This window comes from Nicotiana tabacum, chromosome 12, assembly GCF_000715075.1.
Source record: "Nicotiana tabacum cultivar K326 chromosome 12, ASM71507v2, whole genome shotgun sequence".
Taxonomy (NCBI): domain Eukaryota; kingdom Viridiplantae; phylum Streptophyta; class Magnoliopsida; order Solanales; family Solanaceae; genus Nicotiana; species Nicotiana tabacum.
Genome location: NC_134091.1, coordinates 99,365,665 through 99,389,439, shown reverse-complemented (window position 1 = coordinate 99,389,439; position 23,775 = coordinate 99,365,665). Strand labels below are relative to the sequence as shown.

The 23,775-nt window shown below is 33.6% G+C and overlaps 1 protein-coding gene across 3 annotated transcripts; it reads right to left on the bottom strand.

Moving 5' to 3' along the window:
• Nucleotides 1-416: 416 nt before the first annotated feature.
• LOC107816782 (MADS-box protein 04g005320-like) lies at nucleotides 417-18,306 on the bottom strand. 3 transcript variants are annotated; one of them, XM_075226732.1, is made up of 9 exons: nucleotides 17,799-18,306; nucleotides 17,661-17,715; nucleotides 12,951-13,029; nucleotides 3,621-3,682; nucleotides 3,375-3,474; nucleotides 1,665-1,706; nucleotides 1,534-1,575; nucleotides 913-1,010; nucleotides 417-747 (listed from the first exon to the last, which is right to left on the bottom strand). In XM_075226732.1, the coding sequence occupies exons 1-9, from the start codon at nucleotides 17,905-17,907 to the stop codon at nucleotides 669-671; spliced, it is 666 nt and encodes a 221-aa protein (XP_075082833.1). In that variant the 5' UTR covers nucleotides 17,908-18,306; the 3' UTR covers nucleotides 417-668. The 3 variants fall into 3 exon arrangements, with proteins under 3 accessions (XP_075082833.1, XP_075082834.1, XP_075082832.1); XM_075226733.1 differs by having other exon boundaries at nucleotides 17,700-17,715; nucleotides 17,799-18,304; XM_075226731.1 differs by lacking the exon at nucleotides 17,661-17,715 and having other exon boundaries at nucleotides 17,799-18,297.
• Nucleotides 18,307-23,775: the final 5,469 nt, after the last annotated feature.

Sequence of the window (23,775 nt, the reverse complement as noted above, 5' to 3'; positions counted from 1 at the left end):
CCGATTCTTAGCCCCATCATACATGCCCTTAATCGCCATAATGTAGGGAACCGATACACCTTTTGCCTCCAGGCATCTCCAGAGAACTTCTCTAAGAATTACACCCTCAAAAGTGTGATATAGACCGGCTACCCTAATGCAAGCAAAAATTCTTTATTTTAAGTTGAAATTAATATAATGAACAAAATTGTAGACAAACATTGATTTGCAAATGATATTTCATTATTTGCCAAAAACAATGTATGTTATAAGTAGTTCAAGTTGATCTTGACCAGTAAAAAAGGTCTTTTCCTACGTATGTATATTTATGATGACATGTTCGAGAAAATAGATGTCTTTCCACGGGATGGCTCAAACCGCCGTGGCCTAGTAAAGCCTACTTGCATTATTTCCATGCAAGGCAAGAATAACTAAACTCAAACAAGAACAAAACGAGTCTAAATTAAAACAAAATATGTAATTTGACTTATTACATGACATATATCGTTATGCTTTCCATACTCATTAGTTTACAAGTCATGCCAGCAGTAGTCTTTTGAAAGTCTGAAACTTCAATTGTATGTATGGGAGAAGTTACATTTATTAATTTTTCTTTTCCAATCTCGAACTGCATTAACTTAATTGCTTGTAAAAGGTAAGTGAATTTGATTCCCCTTTAGCTCCAACCATCAAATCATCCATCCAGGTAAAACACCAGTAGCATTCTGTGTTGATGGTTCTATGTTATCCCCTGGCGCTTGATTGTACCTGAATCCGTTACTTTTAGCTCAACTTATAAATTCATAAATAAATATATAAACACACTCATTTTGTTTCCAGTTATGTTAGATCCTAAATTTGCTCGAGTTAGAATTGTGCTACAACTTAAAATGTTGCAAAAAAAGTTTGGTATTGCAACAAGGGCAACATTACCTGTTTGGCATTGTATTGTTGCACTGCAGAGGCTGAAAGAACTCCTGAGGTTGAGCAGTATCCCAATGAGGTTGGTAGGCTACATAGTTTTCATCCAACTGCCAGAAGCATTTCATAGAGAAACAACTTTTAACTGATTGGAGAAAAGAATACCAAATTCCCCTTTACATCATTAGTACACGACGCCCCAAATAAAAAGTTCTTAGAAAAAAGAAAAGAAAACTTTTTGAAGTTTTCTTGTAAAATCGAGGGTAACTGTACTTTTGGTAAGTCAACTGTCAATTCGTATTAGTCCTACATTTTACACTTAGATATGCAGTTTTACTTGTATTCATTAGCTGCATTATTGCTAGAAAGATTAAACAACTCATTTCAAACGAAATCGAGAACAAATGAGTCAGATACAATAGTACAAGGATTAAATGTAATATATTATCCCATAAATTAAAGGAGTTGTAGAGGAAAATAACACATGAAAGTACTACTTTGAAAAAGTAATAATTCTGACATTTTATCCCAATAAATCACATGAAAGTACGTAGATGAAGGTTTACTATTGGTAGCTTTTTCTGGATTTGTCCATATTTTTCTAGTTGAAACCTTATTTAAGAGAGGTTGTACCTTTATCTTCAAGGATCTGTTGATTTCAAGAAGAGATTGTTCCTGTTAAAACAGCAGAAGAACGCATACAATGTCACATGAACAGTTGAGCAATGTTCTATTGCTTACTTTGGGGAATATAAAATACGTACCTTTTGTTGAAGATCAGAAAGTTGATCAAGCATGTTTTGCGTCTGGAACATGTTCAAGAACTTGTTAAAAAAACACACTGAAAATCTTGCAAACTATTTAGCATCTTCTATTAGCGTATAAGCACATTTTAGGAAAATTACCAATTATATCAGCCCATAAGCAAATTAGTATAAATATTAGTCAATTCATAAAATATTACCAATATTAGCCGAATGCTATCAATATTAGTCAATTACCTATTTGTAGACAAAAAAAATTAATTTTTTGCTTTCTTTTGTGTGGGTGTTATTGAAATAGATTGGGTACATCTTAAGCCGTTCGAATCTTAGTTTTGGGATGATTGGTGGAGTTTTGAGGTGGTTTGAATTGAAAATTCGAAATAGAAGATGAACATCAGAAAAGATGGTATGTGTAAGACACTATGTATCATTTATGTATCACATATATATCAAATGTATATTCATGTACATTTGTGTGTGAGATACATACGTGATATACGTTTGATACATGTGTCGCAGAAGAATTTTTTAAACTTGATTAACTTCGGATTTTGAGACCAAACTAGTTCAAATCACCTCCAATCTTGCTCAAATTTTGTACATTTCCTCATTTATATATTTTCAACGAATTCCAACCATACCCATTGAAAAAAATTCTGTTTTAAGTAATTTTTTTTAATATTGTATATCATTAGTAATGAATCTTGACTCTAAACTAATCTAATTTACCTTCAAACTTCCTCAAATTTTGTATATTGTCTCCTATATATGTATTCAATGAATCGCAACAATATCTATTGAAAAAAATTCTTTTATTTCCTATATTTTTTGAATGTTTATCATTGGTACTCCCTCCGTTCCAATTTATGTGAACATGTTTGATTGAGCACGGAGTTTAAAAAAAAATGAAGAGTTATTGAATTTATGGTCCTAAACAAGTCAAAAAAAAGCCTAGAGTATTTGTGTGATTATAAAAGTTTCTCATTAAGGGTAGAATTGTAAGTTTAAGTTAAATAGTTTCCAAATATAGAAAGGGCTCATTCTTTTTGGAACGGACCAAAAAAGAAATAGGTTCATATAAACTAGAACGGATGGAGTAATATTTTTGTTATTTTTGGTAGCATGACTAAAATAGCTAGTTGTTGGTAAATAGTGTCTTTTTCGGTACATTTCCGTAAGATTCCCATTTTAGTATAGAAGGAAGCCATATCTTTTGAGCTTAAATTAATTAAGTGTGCTATTTGTTCTTATCAATTTATTATCTAATATATAGTGCCAGCAATTTGTCGCAGTCGGGCCAATGGTCAGGCCCAACCAACTAGGGCTTATCACTTTGACTCGACCAGTCACCTCAAAGCTTTTGGTCTAAGATTTTACCCCCTTGGGGTTTAATCCAAAATGTGTCAACAGTTGAATTTTGAGTCGGTACCGTACTAAAGGTACCGACTCGATACCGCACTTATTAGGGTTCAGGCTCAATTATCAAAGTATTGTTTGCTTTGCCCTGATATGGCCAAGGATTCAGTGTCTTCAAGGCTTTTGAGACTCGTGATTTTGTCCCTTTGGGCTGTAATCCAATAGATGTCTCAACAGTTGAATCCTGAACTTGCTCTTATATGCCCCTAAGTAGCCATACTACTAAAAGCTGCAAATTTAGCTTGTACAGAAACTGACAAATTAAATAACAGGTAAAAGGTGCATAAAACATACCCTTCTTGACCTTATTTGCCTCAAAGATGAATCCAGTTGGCGTTCAATCTGTTCCAGCTCTTTTATGTTTAATTGTCCCAAGTCTTCTCCAAGGATATGCCTAAAGATTATGAATAATTAAATTCGATCTTATTTAGAACTAAGGATGAGGAATAGAAGAAAGAAGATCTAAAGATCATATATATGATTGTAAATGAAAAGTCAAAGTGAGAGATATTGAAGCACTATTTAATTATATGTGATCACCTTTGAGACTGTTGTAGCACTTCCACTCTTGCTTTCAGCTTCGTATATTCCTGGTAGCTATTCTGTTCCAATAATAGCATAATAGTCAAATAATTAAATCAGTGTGTCAAAACTTTAAAGGACAAATCATATTCATACTCCCCCTCTCCTTTTTGGTCCGTTCCAAAAATAATGATTCATTTTTAAATTTGAAAACAATTTAGCTTAAACTTTCAATTCTACCTTTAATGAGAAGCTTTTATAACCACACAAATACTCTGGACTCCTTTCTGACATGTTTAGAACTACAAATTCCAAAAGCCTTCATTTTTTCTTAAACTCTGTGTCAGTCAAACATGTTTATATAAATTGGAACTGAGAAAATATACTATATTATAAGTGTGAAGCTTCAAGATCATAAGTGAATTATTAAAATATCCCACAAAAACTGAAAGACCATTTTATCCTTTAGTTGAATACTACTTTTATATATTACTTTTGTATCAAAAAGTAAACTTATCTTTCAATACATAATAATGTGTACTATAATCTACGTTGAATCAGATGATTGAGAAGACAGTAGCGTGAAAGATAGCTACAGTAAATGATAAATGTGTATGTTGCACCCTTTCAACTCCTAAATAAAATTGTATTACTCTACAGCCTTTTAATTCCTGATTAGAATTACTTCATCTTCTCTTTTTCACCGGTCATCATCTCTTCTCCCACATACAGAAATCATCTACAAATGCCAAATAAGGTGCATCATTTTCTTTCATGTTACTTTTTACAAGGGTTTTGTTTATGCCATACCTTTCTTTAATTCGTTCCTTCCAACTATTTCTTTATATAGAGTCGTTGGATTATGTTTTAAAATTTTAATATAACTGTCAAATCTAGACAATATTTTATGATACCAAAAAGCTAAAAAGTTTTTGGGATCGAAATAGGAAGAAAATCTAAAGTATTTCTTCGGTATTGATGTGTTTTAGCACAAAATGTAAAGTATTTCTTTGACATCCAAATAAAGAGGTTGAAAAGATTAAATGGTTAACTTTGACAAATAGGAAGAAATTAATTTTATATTGAGTTTATGAGTTCTGAATTTTAGAAAAGGTAACTTACTGGATTTTGAATAAATTATTTATACATATTTAGTAGATTTATATATACAAATATATAATTAGGTACAATATGATTTGTACCTAATAAATTAAAACAAGTAGAAAAGAAAATCACTTGTATCTAATTAAATCTTGATTATTCATCTTTGTAGGCTCCAATTATCTAATCATCTTGACCTTGATAAATAAGCCAGACGATCCACATTGTTCATCCAAAACAATTTATACTTTATTCTCTCATGTACAATCAAACTTCTCTATAACAACTATACTTGATAACAAGACTTCCTTATAAAGGTTCATTTGGAACTAAAGTTTCATGTTATCCTCTAACATATATTTTTATAACAGCACTTTCCTATAACGGTTAAAAAATATTTAGATAATTATTTTAATAATATTAATATTATTATTTTACAAAAATTATGTACTATATAACTCGGCATACACGAGCAACGCATGTGCCGAGGAATTATTATTAGTTTTTATATTATAAGAATGAAGCTCTTTAGTATGAGATTAATTTACTAAAATATCTTTAAAAAGTTAAACGACCAATTTATCCTCTATCTAAAAGTTAAATTACCTTCCATTAAATGGTTATTTAGCTATTTAATTGGGATCCTATTAAATGGTAAATTATGGCTAACGTATCAATTGGAAAGGAATTTTAATCACCACCTAAGCGTTTTCATCTCCTACCATTAAGCTAATCAGCAGAGTGGTGTTTATTAAACTTTTCGTCTTCTTTGCAGTCAAACTTTATTCATCTGTTATATAGTAATATCATAATTAACCATCACCATTAGAAGAAACGACTGAGGAAAGCTGCAGATTTACCAGGTAAGTTTATTTTCTTTTGTTGCTTCCTAAGAGTATTCATGAAACTATATAATCTTGTTTATGCAAATTTTATGAAGCAACGCTTTAACAATTATTTATCATTTCGGTGCAACAAATGATTAGAAAATTAAGCTATTCTCTATTTAAGTTTACACCTGAAGCTTTCTACAACTTTTAATGAATCAATATGTTGGAATCGAATTTTTGGTAGTCAGGAAATGTTTCCGTTTTCTAGCATTGGTATACCATTTAAAGGAACGTTGATGAGGATAAAGTCGCTGAATTTAAAAATGCTGCAAGCAACATACTATTTTATCTTATGTGCATATAGACTTCTGTTGAACAAAATTCTTGTTTAAAAACCATGTTTAGTACTTGTGTGTTAATTGAAAATGTGTTTGCGTTTTCCTTCTACGACCTGTTTCAAGGAACTGGTTTACATTTTTGCGGTTAAAAGTTATATTCACAGTAACTACGACAGTGATAAATTTTAGTTGCACTTGTATATATTCAACTTTTTGAAGCTTGAATCAAACAAAGGATATCTAAGACGTGCAATTATATGATTTATATACATCAATTGATTTTTTATTTTATGTGAGTGACTATTACTTATCTTTGGGGTTGAGATCCAGTCCAGTACAATTTGATCAAGTATTGATCAATGGCTACCTAAGGTTGCACCACATCATCTAAGTAAAATCTGATGGCTTCTATTTATTTGTATTATATAAATTAGAAAAGATATTCCACCATTATCCTATTCTCTTTCCTACCTCTCTCCTCTCTCTTCACAGATTTAATAAGAACTTGTTCCTCGACGGAATCATATTTCCATGTCATTCCTAGCTATCAGTTTCATTCTTCTTCGGTGATTCATCTTTCATACGAACACCGAATGATTGGAAATGAGTCATGCTATATTTGAAAGATTGTAGTTAATTGGAGAGATAATAACCAATGACCTTCCTACGAACACTAAAGCCTTGATTGTGTTAACATCACTAGATTCCATTGATGAACAAAAGAAATTGAAGAAAACACTAAGGTTTCTAAAGTAGAGAGAGAGGAGAGAGAAGGTCGGTGAGTCTCTACAACATTCAACTGACTTGTGTAATATTATTCTACTTCTTAGTCTCTACTACTTAGTCTACAAACAATTACACACATGTATATGAAATATACAACTAAAAAATAGAGCTACAAAATTGTTGATCTTGGTGGACTGATGGACTGATGCACTAATAGGTCTGTGTTAATGAGTCGTGCAGCTTCAACTTTTGTTGTTGGGCTTGATCTGTAGTATCGTGAACAAATCCCCCAAGATGGAGAGTGAGAACACACCAAGCTTGCAAAGAATACCATAGTGAGGCTGATCAGGCAATGCTTTAGTCATGATGCCAGCTAGTTGTGCAGAACAAAATGCAAGGAGATAAGGCCAGAATTCAAACATTCACGCACATAGTGAGAGTCAATTTCTATGTGTTTGGTGCGTTCATGAAATACAAGGTTCTTGGCTATCTATAAGGTAGCCTGATAGTCATAGTAAATAAGAACAGGGCTGCAAATGTGCAAGCCAAGATCAGCCAGAAGTTGAACCAACCAAGAAACTTCAGCAACAGTCTTTCCTCAAGGCCCTGTACTCAGCTTCAGATGAAGACAAGGAGATATTAGGTTGTTACTTGCTTTTCCATGAGATAGAGATGCCACCAAGAGTGATATAGAAGCCAGAAATAGATTTGCGAGAGACAGCACAAGCTGCCCAGTCAGAATCAGAATATCCAAGAAGAGAGAAATCAGAACTACTGGAAAGAAGAATACCTTAGGCTCGATCATTCAGAAGATACCATAGAACATGTAAAGCAACCTGCATGTGGGGCACTTGAGGTTTCTGAAGAAATTCACTTAAGTGTTGCATAGAGAAGGAAATATCTAGTTTGGTATGTTGCAGGAAGTTGAGCTTGCCTACCAATCTTCTGTAGGTGCTGGGATCATTGAGTGGCTCTCCCATGTCCAATATCAACTTGGAAGAAGAGTCCAAAAGAGTCAGAACATGTGTGAAATAATTGTAGTTAAACTCAGCAAGGAGATCGGCAGTATACTTGTGTTGAGTAATAAGATGGTGCTGGGAAACTTCCAAACCCAAAAAATAGTGAATTGTACCCAAATCTTTGATCTTGAACTGGAATCCAAAAAGGATTTCAACTCAGAGGCATCATCCTCAGCTAAGAGGATGTCATCTACATATACATCTAGGACCACTGGAGAATCAGAAAATGACTTGGTGAAGAGAGAATAATCATTGAGCTGGAAATGTAGCCCTAGAGAGCAAGGCTTAAGACAGTTTTGAAAACCACTGTCTGGAAGCCTGCCTGAGGCCATAGAGGGACTTCTTGAGCCTGCAAACCAGTAGTGAAGAGGTTGAGGAAGAAGAGATGTCAAGGCCACGGGGAATCTTCATGTAGACCTCCTCAATTAGGTCACCATGGAGAAAGGCATTGTTTACATCAAGCTGAAAAACAGTCCAGCCTCTCTTGACAGCCAAGGTCAACAAACATTTAATAGTGGTCAGCTTGACCACAGGGGAAAAAGTTTCAGTGAAGTCAATACCTTCCCTTTGAGCATCACCCCTAATAATCAGTCTTGCTTTATACCTTTCAACAGATCCATCCCGCCCTTTGCTTGATCTTATAGACCCACTTACAAGTTATGACTTTCTTGTTAGGTGGAAGAGGAACAATGTCCCAGGTCTGGTTTGCTTCAAGAGCCCTAAATTCGTGTAGCATAGCCTCCTTCCAAACAGAGTTTGATGTTGCCTGCTAGTAGAACTGGAGCTCATGCATATGAGAATTACTAGGAGAAACCATGGAAGGATCAGGAGAAGGAGCAGGAAGTAGGGTAGAATTGCAAACATAGTCATTTAGATAGGTAGGCTTGGCAACAGTTCTAAGGGACTTCCTGAGGATAGGAGAAGTTGGGGAAGGATGAGAAGGAATGTTAGAATAGGAAGGGCTAGAAGAAGGCAGATTGGATGGGACAGGACTAAGAGGAGAAGGACAAGATGCTAAAGGAGACACATGAGGATTGGGAATAAGTAGAGGAATATCTTCAGGAATACGAGGGATAGTAGGTATAGGAGATGGGGAGTCCACAAATGGTCGCACAAAAGAGGAAAAGAAAGAAGAAGGAGGGGAAGAGTTGTAAGGAAAAACATGCTCATGAAACACCACATCTCTAGAGAAGAAAACAGAAAAATTAGAAAGATTCAGTAGTTTGTAACCGTTCTTACCGCAGGGGTAACCCAGAAATAGACAAGAGGTCGCTCTTGATTGGAATTTGTCCCTGCCAATCTTAGGAGTTGTGGCAAAGCAAAGACAGCCAAAAGATTTAAATGTTCATAGGTGGGTAGATTGCCATGTAATGTTTCATAAGGAGAGAGGTTGAGTAAGAGAGGTGAAGACATTCTGTTAATAATGTAAGTAGCAGTGAGGACACATTCACCCCAAAATTTAAGAGGAAGCTTAGATTGAAACAGAAGGGCCCTGACAACTTCCCAAAGGTGTTTGTATTTTCTCTCCACAACACCATTCTGTTGTGGAGGGTGAGGAATAATGGTTTGGTGAAGAATACTCCCATCTCTAAAGAAAGCAGTAACTTCAGCACTACTATCTAATTCAAAAGCATTATTTGACCTAAAGGTATGAACAGATGATTGGAAATGAACCTTGATCATGGATGTAAAAGCTTTAAGGACAGAGAGGGCATTGCTCTTACAAGAGAGAAGATATGTCCAGGTCACTCTAGTATAATCATCAACTAGAGTGAGGAGATACCATAATCCATTATAGGTCTTAGTGTTATAGAATCCCCAAATGTCAATGTGAACTAGTTGAAAAGGAGCAGTAGAATGTATAGAACTATCATGAAAGGGTAACCTTTGTTGTCTAGCCATTAGGCAAAGAAAAGATTGTTTAGAAGAAACTTTATCAGACAAATAAGAAATTGACTTCATTTTATGAAAAGATATATAACCTAATCTTTGATGCCAAAACAAGTCCATTTTATTAATGATGGATGTATGATTACAAGCAGAGTCAATAGCAATAGAAGGTTGATTGAAGCAAGAAGTAAATAAACTTGATTTATTACTAGGAATTGAACTAAATTGAACCATAGAAGTACTAAATGAAGATGGAAACAGTTCAGCATCTGGATGTAGTTAGTATAATCTCCTGGTAGCCTTACCAATTACCAGTGGCATCTTCAGAGAAAGGCCCTATAAAAGACAATAATTTTTGGTAAGTATTGCTATGCAATCTAACTCTGTAATAAGTTGATGAATGGAAATTATATTGAAGTGGAAAGAAGGCACTGGAAGAATATTGACTAATATTATATCATTTCTAAGGTGTAAAGACCTAGTTGATATAACTTTTACTTTATAATTATTAGGTAAAGTAACAAGGAATGATTTAGGTAAAGGTGGAAGGTTTTGAAGTAAATGTTTATGTAGAGTCATATGGTTAGTGGCTCCTAAATTCAAAATCCAAGGTTGTATACCTAGATGTGAAGATGCACATATTTGAGAAATATGGGAATCAGCAGCATAAGCACTGAAGAAACCTACAAAGTGAGCAAATGCAGAGTCTTCTGTGGAGGAAACAGTAGGAGACATCCCAGTAGAGAGCTGAACATTTTGAAATAGATTCAAAAGATGTTGATATTACTCCTTGGTGAAACCATGAGCTGATTTATCAGAGGAAGCAACAGAAGACGTAGGAAGAGAGGCATACAGAATCTCAGTCTAGACACAAGAAGCTGATTTTATGTTCTTAGTTAATTTAAAATCAGTAGGAAATCTATGCAGCCTATAGCATTTGTCCACAGTATGTCCAATCTTCTTGCAATACTTGCGAGACACAGGATTGACATTCTTTTTGTAGTCAAAGTTGACTCTCTGAGTGAAGTTCCTATTGTTGTTGTTGAAAGGAGTAGGAGAAGCCAAAAAAGATGTAGAATCACTAGAAAAACTAGGAGCACGTGCTGCTTCTCTATGGCTCTCATCTTATTATAGGATAGAATAGACTTTACTTATGGGTGGTAAGTGACTCATCATCGTGATGGCGCTTTTAACAGTGGAATATGATTTATTTAACCCATTAAAGAACTGAAACAACTGTTGATCTTCTATGAAATTGGAAAGAGCTCCACATGAACAAACGAGTCCCACATAGGAAGAATTCAACTTATCCCAAAGTGTTCTAAGTTTAGTGAAGTAATTAGCTATGTCTGAAGAACCCTAAGCAGTTGTACTTATCTCTCTCTGCATTTGCAGATATTTTGACCCATTAGACTGCCTAAACCTCTCATTAATGTCTTTTCAGACCTCTTTGGCAGTCTTAAAACACATTACACTAGTGGCAATTTCTCTAGACACAAAATTTATGATCCAAGACTTGACCATATCATTACATCTTTTCCAATAGAGGTAATAAGGTGATTGTGGACTATATTGAGATATTCTTCCATCTAGGATCCCTAGTTTGTTCTTGGCACATAAAGAAGTAAGCATGCTACTTCTCCAAAGAACAATGCTAGATCCATTAAAAGGCATCGAAACCAATTGGCTACCAGGACTGTCCGAAGGGTGGACATACAGGGGATGAGAGGGATCTAGGGAGAAAGGTACAAAACCTCTATAGTTGGAGGTCGTGGTATTATCCACATTATCCTGAATGCTACCCATAGCAGCAGGCTCAGTCAAATCACACAATCACACATATACAATAACCGAAGTGGAGTCAACTTGTGGAGAATAACAATGTCTACACATACGACATGCAAATCACAGAATATGTCTTAAACATGATGAGAATCATGTTGTAAAGTTGTAGATGGGAAGAATATTACCGGCCTTCTAAAATAGAGAAGTAAATTCTTAGTAGGCAAAACCCTAGGATGAAACTCGCATTGAAGTAAAAAATGTCGAGAACCCTAAGTCGATTCCAGCAGAAAATCGAAGAAATACCTAATTTTCCTTCGAGAAAATCACGCTCCAGACTAAACTGCCAAATCAGCGAACCAAACGGAAGAGACGAAAACTCCGGTCAAGGGAAACATCGGAGTGAAGCTTAGGCCGAGATGAAACCGAATTCCTGCTCTGATACCATGTTAACATCGCTAGATTCAATTGATGAACAAAAGAGATTGAAGAAAATCCTAAGGTTTCTAAAGTAGATAGAGAAGAGAGAGAAGGTTGGTCAGTCTCTAGAACATTCAACTGACTTGTGTAATATTATTGTACTACTTAGTCTATATATAATTGCACGCGTGTATATGAAATGTACAACTAAAAAATAGAGATATAAAATTATTGGGCTTGGTAGATTGATGGACTGATGCACTAATGGATATGTGTCAATGGGCTGTGTGGCTTCAGCTTATGTTGTTGGGCCTGATCTATAGTATTAGTGTTAACAAATTGCTTGGTAATGGAGAAGCAGTTTCTAAAGGAAGAAGATGTTGGCCGCAATTTTGAAATCTTTGAATTGAAGGAAATAGAGGAGAGAGTAGGAAAGAAGTAAAGGACAATGGTGGAATATCTTTTCTATTTTATATAATAATACAAATAAACAGGAGTCATCAGATTTTACTTAGATGATGTGGTGCGATCTTAGGTAGCCATTGAACAATACTTGACCAAATTATACTAGACTAGATCCCAACCCGTATCTTTGTAATAAATAAACTACTTACTTCTTCTTTGCAGATGCACACCATGAAATTGACAATGATCTATTATATCCATCTAAATGAAGGTGTATGTTGATCCAATTTCTACATAGCTTTTACAAAATATTACTTTTATTTGATAACAACCTATTAATATGTATCCAGTTATGAAAGGGCAGAGGTTACAATTTCTTTTAGATATGACACGAACTTTAAAGTGTGAAGCATTTGTAACTATAGCCGATGTTGCTCATACTCAAATTTGAATTCGGTGTTATTGAAACTTGAAATATCACAAATAAGAAAATTATTAAGTTGAATATTTGATTGCTATGTATTTAATTTGAGCTTGCACTTTTTCCGTTCTAAATTCGTGTAACTCATACACACTTATTCTAATATGATGTATATCATTTTAAGAAGTTTGTACTTATACTATGAAAAACACGTGCAACGCGCATGTTAAAAAACTAGTAAAAAGAAACGAAGGGAGTATATAATTAGTTACTGTTTAATTTTACCTAGTTCATCCAAAGAATCTAACTCGATGAAACTTGAAAGAGAAGGTAAAGATAAACTGTTCCCTTTTTTTTTTTTTTAACTAAATAGTAAATTACTAAGTCAGTTACAAATCTAAGGGAGATGAATGAACCTGAGAATCGGTTGAAGATTGGCCAGCTTCAAGGTTGGAGTAATTGCATATGTGGTATCTCTCCAGTGTCTTGGATATACTAGAAAAAAAAAGGCAAATTGTAGAATAATGAGAGTGTTAAGGTAATAATTAAGTAAATAAAAGTGGTGCTCTCTCACTTTTAAATGATATCAGACAAGGTAGAGATTTTGAGTTCAAGTCTCACAGCGACTAATTAATCAGAAAAGAACTTCCACGTGCTCTGGTCATGAAAGAGAATCAAGCCCCGCACATGAGAAGATATATTAAAATAACAATTAAGTACATAAAAATTTACTCTCTCTAATAGCTTAAACTTTTAGATGAAATGGTCATACTTCTACGAGATTTGGGAACATCGTCAAGAAGCCTAGGAGGATGCTTTATTTACTCATAGACAAGAGGTCAAGAAGTGTATTCTTACCATAGTATTAAAAGTAAAGCCCACACCATAATAGTTCAACCAAGAAAAAAACTAACCAAAGACAAAGATATATGAGTTCTAATAGGTCTTCAACGCAACCATAAGTACTTTAGCTAAATTTTTCTAGGACCATCATGTAGAGCATAATGCATGCTTAATTTTATCTCTCACTAATTGTCTTTCTAAAGTGGCTTGCTTATAATTACTTCAGTTTGGGACTTACTTCTCTTACTTTGAATTCCTCGAATCGATTGTAAATTAGCTGTGACAAAATGGGATAAATGGATATGCTAAATATGTTCTACCATTGATAGTTGGAATAACAATGCCTTTTTGCTACCTCTCTGGAAGTCTCATTTATATGAAAAAAATATAATTTCTCATGCTATATTTCGTTCTCACCATGTTATGTCAGTCTTATAGAATGATTGTGAGACCAATAATACTAGATGGGAGTAAATATTGAGCATTTTGTGATCCAAAGTATCCACATTATGAGTGTACTAGAAATATAATATTCATATAGATTATTTTATCATACAATGAACAAGATTAAGAATATCAATTTGACAAAAGAAGGGAAGGTTGTTGACGATGATTTGGTCATGCCCTACGTAGATTTCAGATAGCACAAAGTAGATATGTGTTTAAGACAGAAATAAGTATATAAATTATAATGCTCTCTCTTTTCAGCAGTTTAAGTTTTTAGATGAGATGATCACACACTTAAAATAATATCAGAGCAGACAGATATCAATGAGATGATCACACACTTCAATAGTATATTGCCGTGATGATTTAAGGAACTAAAAAGATACAAGATAAACATAAAAGCACATGAAAAAATCTTAAAAACCTACACTACTTTGAAATCAATACAGACGTAGTAAATACTTAACAGAATATAATGGAAAAAATGATTCATAATTTGGCAATACTAACAAGTTGATTTTAAGGCTTAGTTATTGTTGCTTCACTTACATTAGATCTACATGTGTTGAGTTTGATTAGAGACTTGTATGAGAATGTCGAGATAGATGTATAATATACTCGTACACTAGCTAGTATATCAATATAACTCCCTGTATATCTGTCGATGTGTGCCAAATTGATATACAATGTCCTAAGTAAACTAAAAGCACTTGGGGATAAAACTGGACCTAATTATATAGTATAATAGTGCATCGAACAATTAAATCTTAATTTTAAGAGTTGGTGTCGCGTATATAGATCAATATGTTTCCATGATGTTGTTTTCATAAAAAGAAAAGACAACTAATGATATGCAAAGAAGGATTAATGGAAATAATCCTTTGCAAGGAAGTACATGCAGAAAGAAGTACTAGTGCATCTTTAAATGCCACCAATTTATCACTTAAGAGCCATTGCCTCAAAATTAGATGAAAGCACCATGTATAGGCAAGTCCCTTTAAGAAAGAGACGATTAAAATATTATCTTAGTCAGATAGAAATACTGGAAATCAATTACGTGATGAGATGAGGTCGTTCCTCCTTTGTCGCTGAAAATAGGGAATATGTTCTCATAAAATCTTCCTTCGATCTGATGACCTATCTAGCGAGCAATTCCCGTTCATGACTGAGAACAAGGCAGGAAGCGAGTGTACTTTTATTTGCTTCTTCTCCACCAAGCACGGTAATCTAAGGATAACTATAGGTTGGTGGCTACTTAAGAATCTCCGATTCGATATGCTCATAAAAATTAATTCATTCCAAGACATTATGCTAATTTCATAGGCATGAAAAGGTTAGGTGTTAGTATTTGTTATGTAAGTTGCTATACTACCACAACAACAATAACAACCCAGTAAAATTTTACTAATGGGGTATGGGGAGGGTAGTGTGTACGCAGACCTAACCCCTACCTCGAAGGAGTAGAGAGGCTGTTTCCGAAAGACCCTCGGCTCAAGAAAACAAAAAGACAAAAGGACAAAAGGAGACAATATTAGTATCACCACAGCAATCATAGGAAAATTAAGAACACCATGAAATCCAGAAAAAAGATGCAAAACAAAAGCGATAGCTAGTAAATAGGTCCTGCACTGAGAAGCGAAATAGTAAGACACAACATTGTCACTAGCTATCTTAGACAAAAACCCTACCTGGCTAGTCCCACAATATTACGAAGTAAGGCAAGACTCAACTACCTCCTAACCTACAACTCTAATACTCAACCTCCATATCATTCTATCAGGTGTCATGTCCTCGGAAATCTGGAGCCTCGCTATATCCTGCCTGATCATCTCTCCCCAATATTTCTTAGGCCGTCCTCTACCTCTTCTCGTGCCCTGCACAACCAGCCGCTCACACCTCCATACCGGAGCATCTGGGCTTCTCCTATGAACATGTCCGAATCATCTAAGCCTCGCTTCCCGCATCTTGTCATCAATGGGAGCCACGTGAACCTTCTCCCGAATATCTATCATTCATAATCTTATCTATCCTAGTGCGCCCGCATATCCACCTCAACAACCTCATTTTTGCTACTTTCATCTTCTGGATATGTGAGTTCTTAACGGGCCAACACTCAGCACCATACATCATGGCCGGTCTAACCACCACTTTATGAAACTTACCTTTGAGTATCGGTGACACTCTCTTGTCACACAGGACTCCAGATGCTAACCTCCATTGAGTTGCTATACTAATTAAGGTAAAAAGAGAATTTCTTCCGGAAAAGCAAAAGCGCTATAAAGATATGATTATGATTTTAAAGCTTGAAAGAAAAATCTCAAGTCTGCAAATGTTATAAGCATTATTGGGTACCATTTTCACAGGCAAAATGCAGAAGAAATACTCAAGCCACAACAATTCTTTTCCGAGCTCCAGCAGCTTTAGATCCATATTATAAGGCTTTTCTTTTGTACTTGTTGAAGAAAAAGTGGAGATAATTAAACGAAGGGAAAATGGTCGAACATCAAATCACGACCAAAGAGCTTTATTTACTTCATCAGTGTTGAAGTTTTGTTGCTTTCAATTACTGCAATAATATTTTTAGCAGAATAAGTTGCTTAGTTTTACGATAAATTTTTAGTAGATTGTTTAAGTTAGTTGAGATATTTTAGGTTTTTTAAATTTTAAATTATGTGAATTTTTTTATTCCTAATTGGCTATTTAAAGCCTTGTTATGCTTAATAAAATTATTGAAAGATATTTTTAATCAATATTTTTAATATTTTTGCTGTCCCATTTTTCAGAAAACCAATAGTGATATCAAGAGCTTCATTGGTCTTACGAGATCTGTGAGTTCTTTCAAAGAACCATTTTCAAACCGTTTTTAACCAATATCAATTTTTAAACCCATTTTCAAACATGGTCTGTTTGAATGCCCCACAAACTTTCACTAGCAAAAACTATTGGATTTGCTTAGTGAAATAAAATCATATCATAAAAAAACCTATGATTTGTTGAATGTTGTAGTGGAAGAACAATCCTTACGAGCAATCCCTGAAAATTCTATCATTGTCCAGATCAATCAAATACTTTCAAAAGAGATTTCAGATAAGACAAGGTCACGAGGGTATTTTTTATGCACAAAACCATAAGACGAAAAAGAAAAAAGAAAAGGAACTGCACTACAAAAGTGTGCAATTTCAGTGATGCTCAAAACAATCCTCAAGCACAAATAATAGAAGCAAGAATTGAGGAGGAACAACTTTAGAATTGCAGCAACTGAACAAAGGAGGAGTGTTGAAGTTTTGTTGCCTTCAGTTACTCCAGTATCTTTTTTAGCAGAATAAGTTTCTTAGTTTTAGGATAAATTTTAATTTTAAATTTCTGTTAGATTTTTTAGGTTTGTTGAGATATTTCAGATTTTTTGAATTCTTGTTATGCAGATTTTTCTGCATATTATGCTCTCAAGTTGACTATTTAAAGCCCTATGTATTTAATAAAAAGTAGAGGCATTTTCAATCAATATTTGTAATATTTTTACTGCCCATCCTTTTTAAAAACCAACAATCTGGCTTCTTGAAATACTAGTTACATTTGTAATTTACAAAGGAAGAACTTAGATCTGCAGATCAAATTGCAAATTGGTTTGCACCCTTAGTCAGCAGCCACTAGTCCTACTACTCTAGGTTAAAGAAAAATCTTATTCTGACTCAGATCTTACATCTATACCCAACCAATAAAAACCAAGAAAAAAAGTAAAAGAACGGAAAAATCGCAAGGCAGAATTCGGATACAATGGAAATGAAAGGTTAGACAAAAGATACAATGGACACATACAGTACTTTTTCAATCCCTACCCTATTAAACAAGGAGCGAAAATCACTGGAAAAACGTACCCCAAATCTTCTTTTTCTACAAAAAAAAGTGTGTAACTGAGCTTAAATGGAGTGACATAGACAATAAACATTCATATGTATAGTAGATATATAACGTACCTTGAGCTGCTGCAGAATTCATAGAGCTTGCCGCGGTTAGAGAAGATGATAAGAGCAACTTCAGCATCACACAGAACTGAAAGTTCATAGGCCTTTTTGAGAAGTCCATTTCTTCTCTTAGAAAAGGTTACTTGCCTGTTTATCTTGTTCTCTATTCTCTTCAGTTCTACCCTTCCCCTACCCATTATACTAATTTCCCTCAAAGAAATTAAACAAATAAATATAAATATACTCCAACTAGATTCTTTCGGATGTAATATTTTAATCATAAAGTTTCCAATGAACTCTAATAAGAACTGTATCTTTTTGCAGTTAAAAAGCCTATCTAGAGTTCCCCTCTTCTGCTTCTGCTTCTTTCTTTCTTTTTTGTGTAGGGGTAATAGCTTTGTGGGTCAGGTCTTAGGTTTCCTGATATATAAATACGACGTTGTATCTGTATTTCTATACTTTCATAAATATCAACTTAGATCTGGTGAAAAATGCATATATGGTCATACTACAAAGTGCTTTTGTTATATTTTTTCTGGTTTTGCAGGTTTGGTTTCTAGAATTAAATATGCTATATATTATTCCTAGGACGAAAAAAGACAAGACATTATTTTCTTTACTTCTTTCCTTTTCTATTTTATTTTTTGGAGGTCCCTTTTGTTTTATGTTTTATATTATTTCCGTGTCACAATTTGCTAATGTCAAATTCAGATTTCAGATTTGTCAAATTTCAGTTGCAAGTTTCCTCTGTTTCAATTTGATATTTTGATGTTCCTTCACCTTTGCCAAAACATTGTATTTTAATTAATTTTCATGATTTCTTTTAACTAATTCGTGTTTATCGCCCTCTGCACCCCCCCCCCCCCCCGGGCCAAGAAAAGGAAAAGAAAAACAAATGGTTGCATGCCACTTGGGAATAAAGGCTTCTTTAGCTTATAAACAACAATTAAAATTTCTTTCCATATTACAAATATGAAGGGGAACACCACAAGGAATGACTTTAAAATGATTTTCTTTGTGCTTTTTTTTTTTTTTTGCTACTCTTAACCCTCAACTTTAATTTTATGACATGCAATACGTGGAGAAATTGCTTTCTTTCATTCTTTGTACCACAAATTTCCACGATTTCCACGCCCCATTTTTCCATTACAAGGCCAAGAAGAAAAAGATTTAATTTATGTACTTTACAATGTAAAGCTTTTTTTTTTATACAATATTGTAATTTAAGTTATTATAGCAAATTAATTATCACTATTATTAGCTTACTAGTTACTCCATAATATTTATTATTGAAAGAGTCGTTATTATTAATGAACATTTTATCCTTAAAGTTGAACTTTTCAACAAGAATTCAAATTAATTGGACCATGCGGAATTTTTTTTTTTTTTTTTATGGTTTTCAATATGTGGTGTGTACAACCTTAATGTAGTCTGCCACTTAGAATTGGATTGCTGGTTGTCAATTCGAACCCAAACTTTAGATTTAACAAGTTGACGTGTAGAGCACTCGGCAGGTAGTCTTCCCACTCTAGGACAAAGATATTCATCAATTTGGACAGATATGCACCAATAAGATTTTTCGAAATTATAAAAGATGAAAATGTCTGAACTACTAATGGATCTTTTTAGAGTTTTCATGACATGAAACCTCTCCACTTTGCCAAATAGGTTTCAATCAATCAAGTCCCGTTTCCATTTTAATGGAAACTGTGAGACATATTATATGAAAGGCATGTAACCATTTGTATCCCACAGTGGGGAGTTGTTTTAAAGACCTTTATATAGAGACACACTATAACCCCCTAGATTGGAAATATAATTTCTGCAGCCTCCTATGGGAGGGAAAAAAAAGGGCGGAGCTAGAGTATAGCTTACGGGTTCGGTAAATTTATTATATTTAGTCAAAATCGTGTATTTATTTTAAAAATTTATCAAATATGTATAAGTTATTAATTTAAAACTCAGTAACTTAAAAGAATTAAAATCTGAACTCATAAGCTCCAAATCCTGCTACACTAAAATGTATTTGGCAGTCAAGAGTTAGAGAATTTTTTGGTGCTTATGAAATGCATAACATCCTTAAATTTTTCCTATATTTCTTTAACAAATCTTAGCATACTTCACCTTCTTGATGCAACTTTTGGAGGCATATCACATGGTATAAGATACAATGAAGGAAAAAGTTTAGAGTAATGTTACATGTTTAATTTGATAGTAGAATCCTGAGAATGTCACGTTACTCCAAACAGAGCAATATCTTACTTCAACTGGAATATTTAAAATCAAGATTTTCTGATTACCAGAAAGACATAACAATAGAGATTGATTTATAAGAGTATTATATTAAGTTAAGCGCAGATCGATAAAATTGAAGGCTAAGTTGTTATATACACTAGACGGTGTAACCCCCGTTCAAATAATAGCTGCAAAAGGTATATTTGTTATAAATTAATGTAATATATATACACACACAATCACTATATATTTTAGGGCAAAATACAAAATTAGTCGGTCGCCAAAACTAATTGTATTCGCTAGCCAAAAAGTATATAAAATATGTAAATTATATGTATGTAATACACATAAATATAAAAAAATATGTTTTATTGACTATTATTTTTTAGAGCTGCTAATAATATGTTCTCTCTATATTTATATATACTAATATTAGTACTCGCACAAATGCGCGAATAATGACCGTTTCAAATTATGATCTAAGTTATTTGGATTATGTATAAATAACTTTAAAATTTAAACTTTCTAGATAAATATATATAATTCATTAGAAATTAATAAAGAAATTGTACACACAAAAAAGACTTACCGTTTCTTTCATATTGATTCATTTCTCAGAAATTCAGGTATTATTTAAATTTATCACTAATATTTTTGAGTACTCCTTATTTATATACCCTCACATAACTTCGATTCTCCTCTTTATATATATTCTTATTATGTCATTTAAATGTTAAAAAATAAATTCAACCGCGTATTTTATGTAAAGAGTCCTTAAGATTTTAATGACCTTACTTTATCTACAATATGACTTCTCTTATATCAAAAATAATCTTTACTAAAATTTAGAAAATGTCTTATCCTTTCATTTTGAAAATGGCACTATATTTTAAAAGAATATCCCATTTTGAAATAAATTTTTTAAATATTTTATTAGAAAATCACGTCATACAAGATATTTTTTAAAAAAATTTACTTTTTGTTAAACTTGAAAATTTATTTAGAAAACTATCAATTAGAAACCAATATCTCTCTCATTGAAATTCGAGAAGAAAAACTTTTTCTAAAGTATTCCATATACTTTCAAGTATTATTTTTGCGTTATTACCTAACTCACAGGGGTCATATAAGTATTTCAATAATTTTCTATAATTTTTAAAGCTTTAAAATTAATTTTCTTCCATTTAAATTACTTGAATATTTATTAATTACCCTTTCAAATTATTTTGCGATGACTTAATCATCTAAATTTATTATTTGTATACACATATAGGTTTCATAATATTTTTACCTCATTTTATATAGTTATATTTGTATTTCTATGCTATTTATATAATTTTACAATAATAGCATATATGTTATGCATAATTACATTTTGTTTCACATTATTTGTGCCAAATAGCATCTTTATATTTTTATAATATTAAACTATTATTTTCAAACACTTACTGTATACAAATATTTTATTGTGTGTTAATTACTTTTTATAAATTAATTTTTGATAAATTGTGTGTATTTAAATTATAGCCCAACTTTAAAATGAATTTCATACCAAAATAGGCAACCTAGATATCCTAAAAACCTTGGCCCAGTTCCCTCAGGCCCAGAACAAACGACCATTTAGCAAACCCGATCGGTACCCATTTAACCGACCCGCCCTGCTTCTATACTAATCATGGCCGTTGATCTCAAATGTCAACGACCCACAACCATTCTCCCATTTTAATTACCCGCCCCAACCCTAATCCTAACATTTTACTCTGCTCAGCCGCCCCTAAACGCTCTCCGCTCCTCTCATACTAAATCCTAGCCGCATCACCCAAATCCTAGCATGTACCTAAGAGAATATGAAGATCTTCCATATTTCCTTTCCTTTTTCTACACTCACAGAGTTTCTTTCCCGTTTTCTTGACATTACTCGTTTGGTACTGAGTTATTTATGGAAGCTCATCAACAGACATTCGTTTGACTCCGATTCTGTATTATTTTCATGTTCTTGACTTGATACATTCACAACCAGGTTATATGGGTTTGATTTACGAAGATCCTCGGCCAATCTTTAATTTTCGTCGAGCTAAGGTATGAAATTTCAATTTTTCTTCTTTACCAGTTCTATTACTGATTGCATGTGATATTCTTTTCTTATTTTGTGATTGATTAATTATTTTTCTATTTGCTTGTTCGATTTTCACCACTCTATAACCCCTCCCCAATTCCCCTTTTGGGAGACTTTAATCACCTTAAGAACTATTACTCTCTTACTTCTTCACTCTATATTATCTTGGACTTTGGCTCTTGGCCGGCTGAAAGCCAAGGCTACCGAAATTTGACAAATTAACCTTTCTTGGTGCGAGCACTGCCTGGGGTTCATCTGAAACCCTTGGGAACTCTGACGCACTAAGACTTTGGGTTCTACTGCTCTTTGTTGACGTTTGGAGTACTGTTGAGATTGTTCTTCTTCTTTATCTGTTTACCAATTGATAACTGGTAAGTTCCTTGGCCTTCACAGTTTCATTCTCTTTCGTTTGTGTTCATATTCTATATACTCATGCCATTGAAATTTTTGTGAATCAATATGTTCCTATACCATCTCTGTTTGCATCCATATTGGCCCAAAAATTGTTTAGTGACTCTGAACTTTTCTAGCATTTGAACTTGCCTAAAATTCCCAACTCTAAGATATGTCTATTAGATATATTTAATATGAATAATTTTTGGATCTCTTAAGCTCTTTAGCCTAGTGTGTTTGTACCTGAATGCTTATATCTGCTGCCTGACATAAGTTTACTTCCCTGCGTTATTCTAAACTCTTGTGATTAAATCAATTCATGCCCGAAATGTGTTCTAATCCCTATGCAATCATTCATATGAAGGCTTAATATTGCTCGACTTTATGTTGCTAAGTGCTGCCCAGGGCTTTCTAGTGTCAATTTCAATGTTCCGCTTCTCCCTATATATGATCAATTAACACTAGGCTTGATAATTATCAATCCTATTAACTTAAGGTTGATATTTTCATCCATCATGAATCATAATGTCTATTTATCTTGTTAGCTTAAGGTTGAAATATTATTTACCTGGTATGAGTTCATAGAAACTCGTGTTGCAGTTAGTGTCATCTTGTTAAATCTCATGATCAACTAAGTAAGTTTTCCAAATTATGCAAGGCTTTCCTGTTAGAATTTTCATAGGAAGATTGTATTCCACCTTTTTCATGTGTATGATTCTGCTTAGGCTGTCGTATGCAATTCTTTGAGTTGATTCTGTTTTGAAACAATGTTTGCAGTGGTTTGTGTGGTACCTTATCTTGCCCTTGTTAATCTTGTTTTTCTGGAATTATATGCTTGTATGTGTTTTTGGTGCCTGTCAACTTAGCATTGCCATGTATATTGGCTGAAACTGCAGTTCTTTCAATTGTGAAAATTAAGTGTTTAAATTACTCCGTTGCGTAGTTCTATTGCATGTATGGCTAATCTGGTATCCATTAGCTTAATTACTGAAATTGTTTGGGCCTAGTATATTGGGCCTGCCTTTAGTATTTGGGGGGTCCGGAGCATACTGTCTGCGCCTGAAATATGGGCATGTCCAAATTTTAAGCCGTTTGAAGGCCCAGATGCATCACTTGGTTATTTTACATTTATTATTAGGCATGTATTTATTCCATTTTGGGAATGTAATATTTTATAATAACAAATAGTGGGGAGATTAATGAAAAGGGACTGAGGTATTCTAATATTTGCATGAAATGGTAGAA

Coding starts and splice junctions, on each gene's coding strand:
- LOC107816782 (XM_075226731.1), bottom strand. CDS start 18,067: ATGATTAAAATATTACATCCGAAAGAATCTAGTTGGAGTATATTTATA. Junction 3,475..3,620: donor GTGCTACAACAGTCTCAAAG/GTGATCACATAT, acceptor CATAATCTTTAG/GCATATCCTTGGAGAAGACT. Junction 748..912: donor AACAATACAATGCCAAACAG/GTAATGTTGCCC, acceptor TAACGGATTCAG/GTACAATCAAGCGCCAGGGG.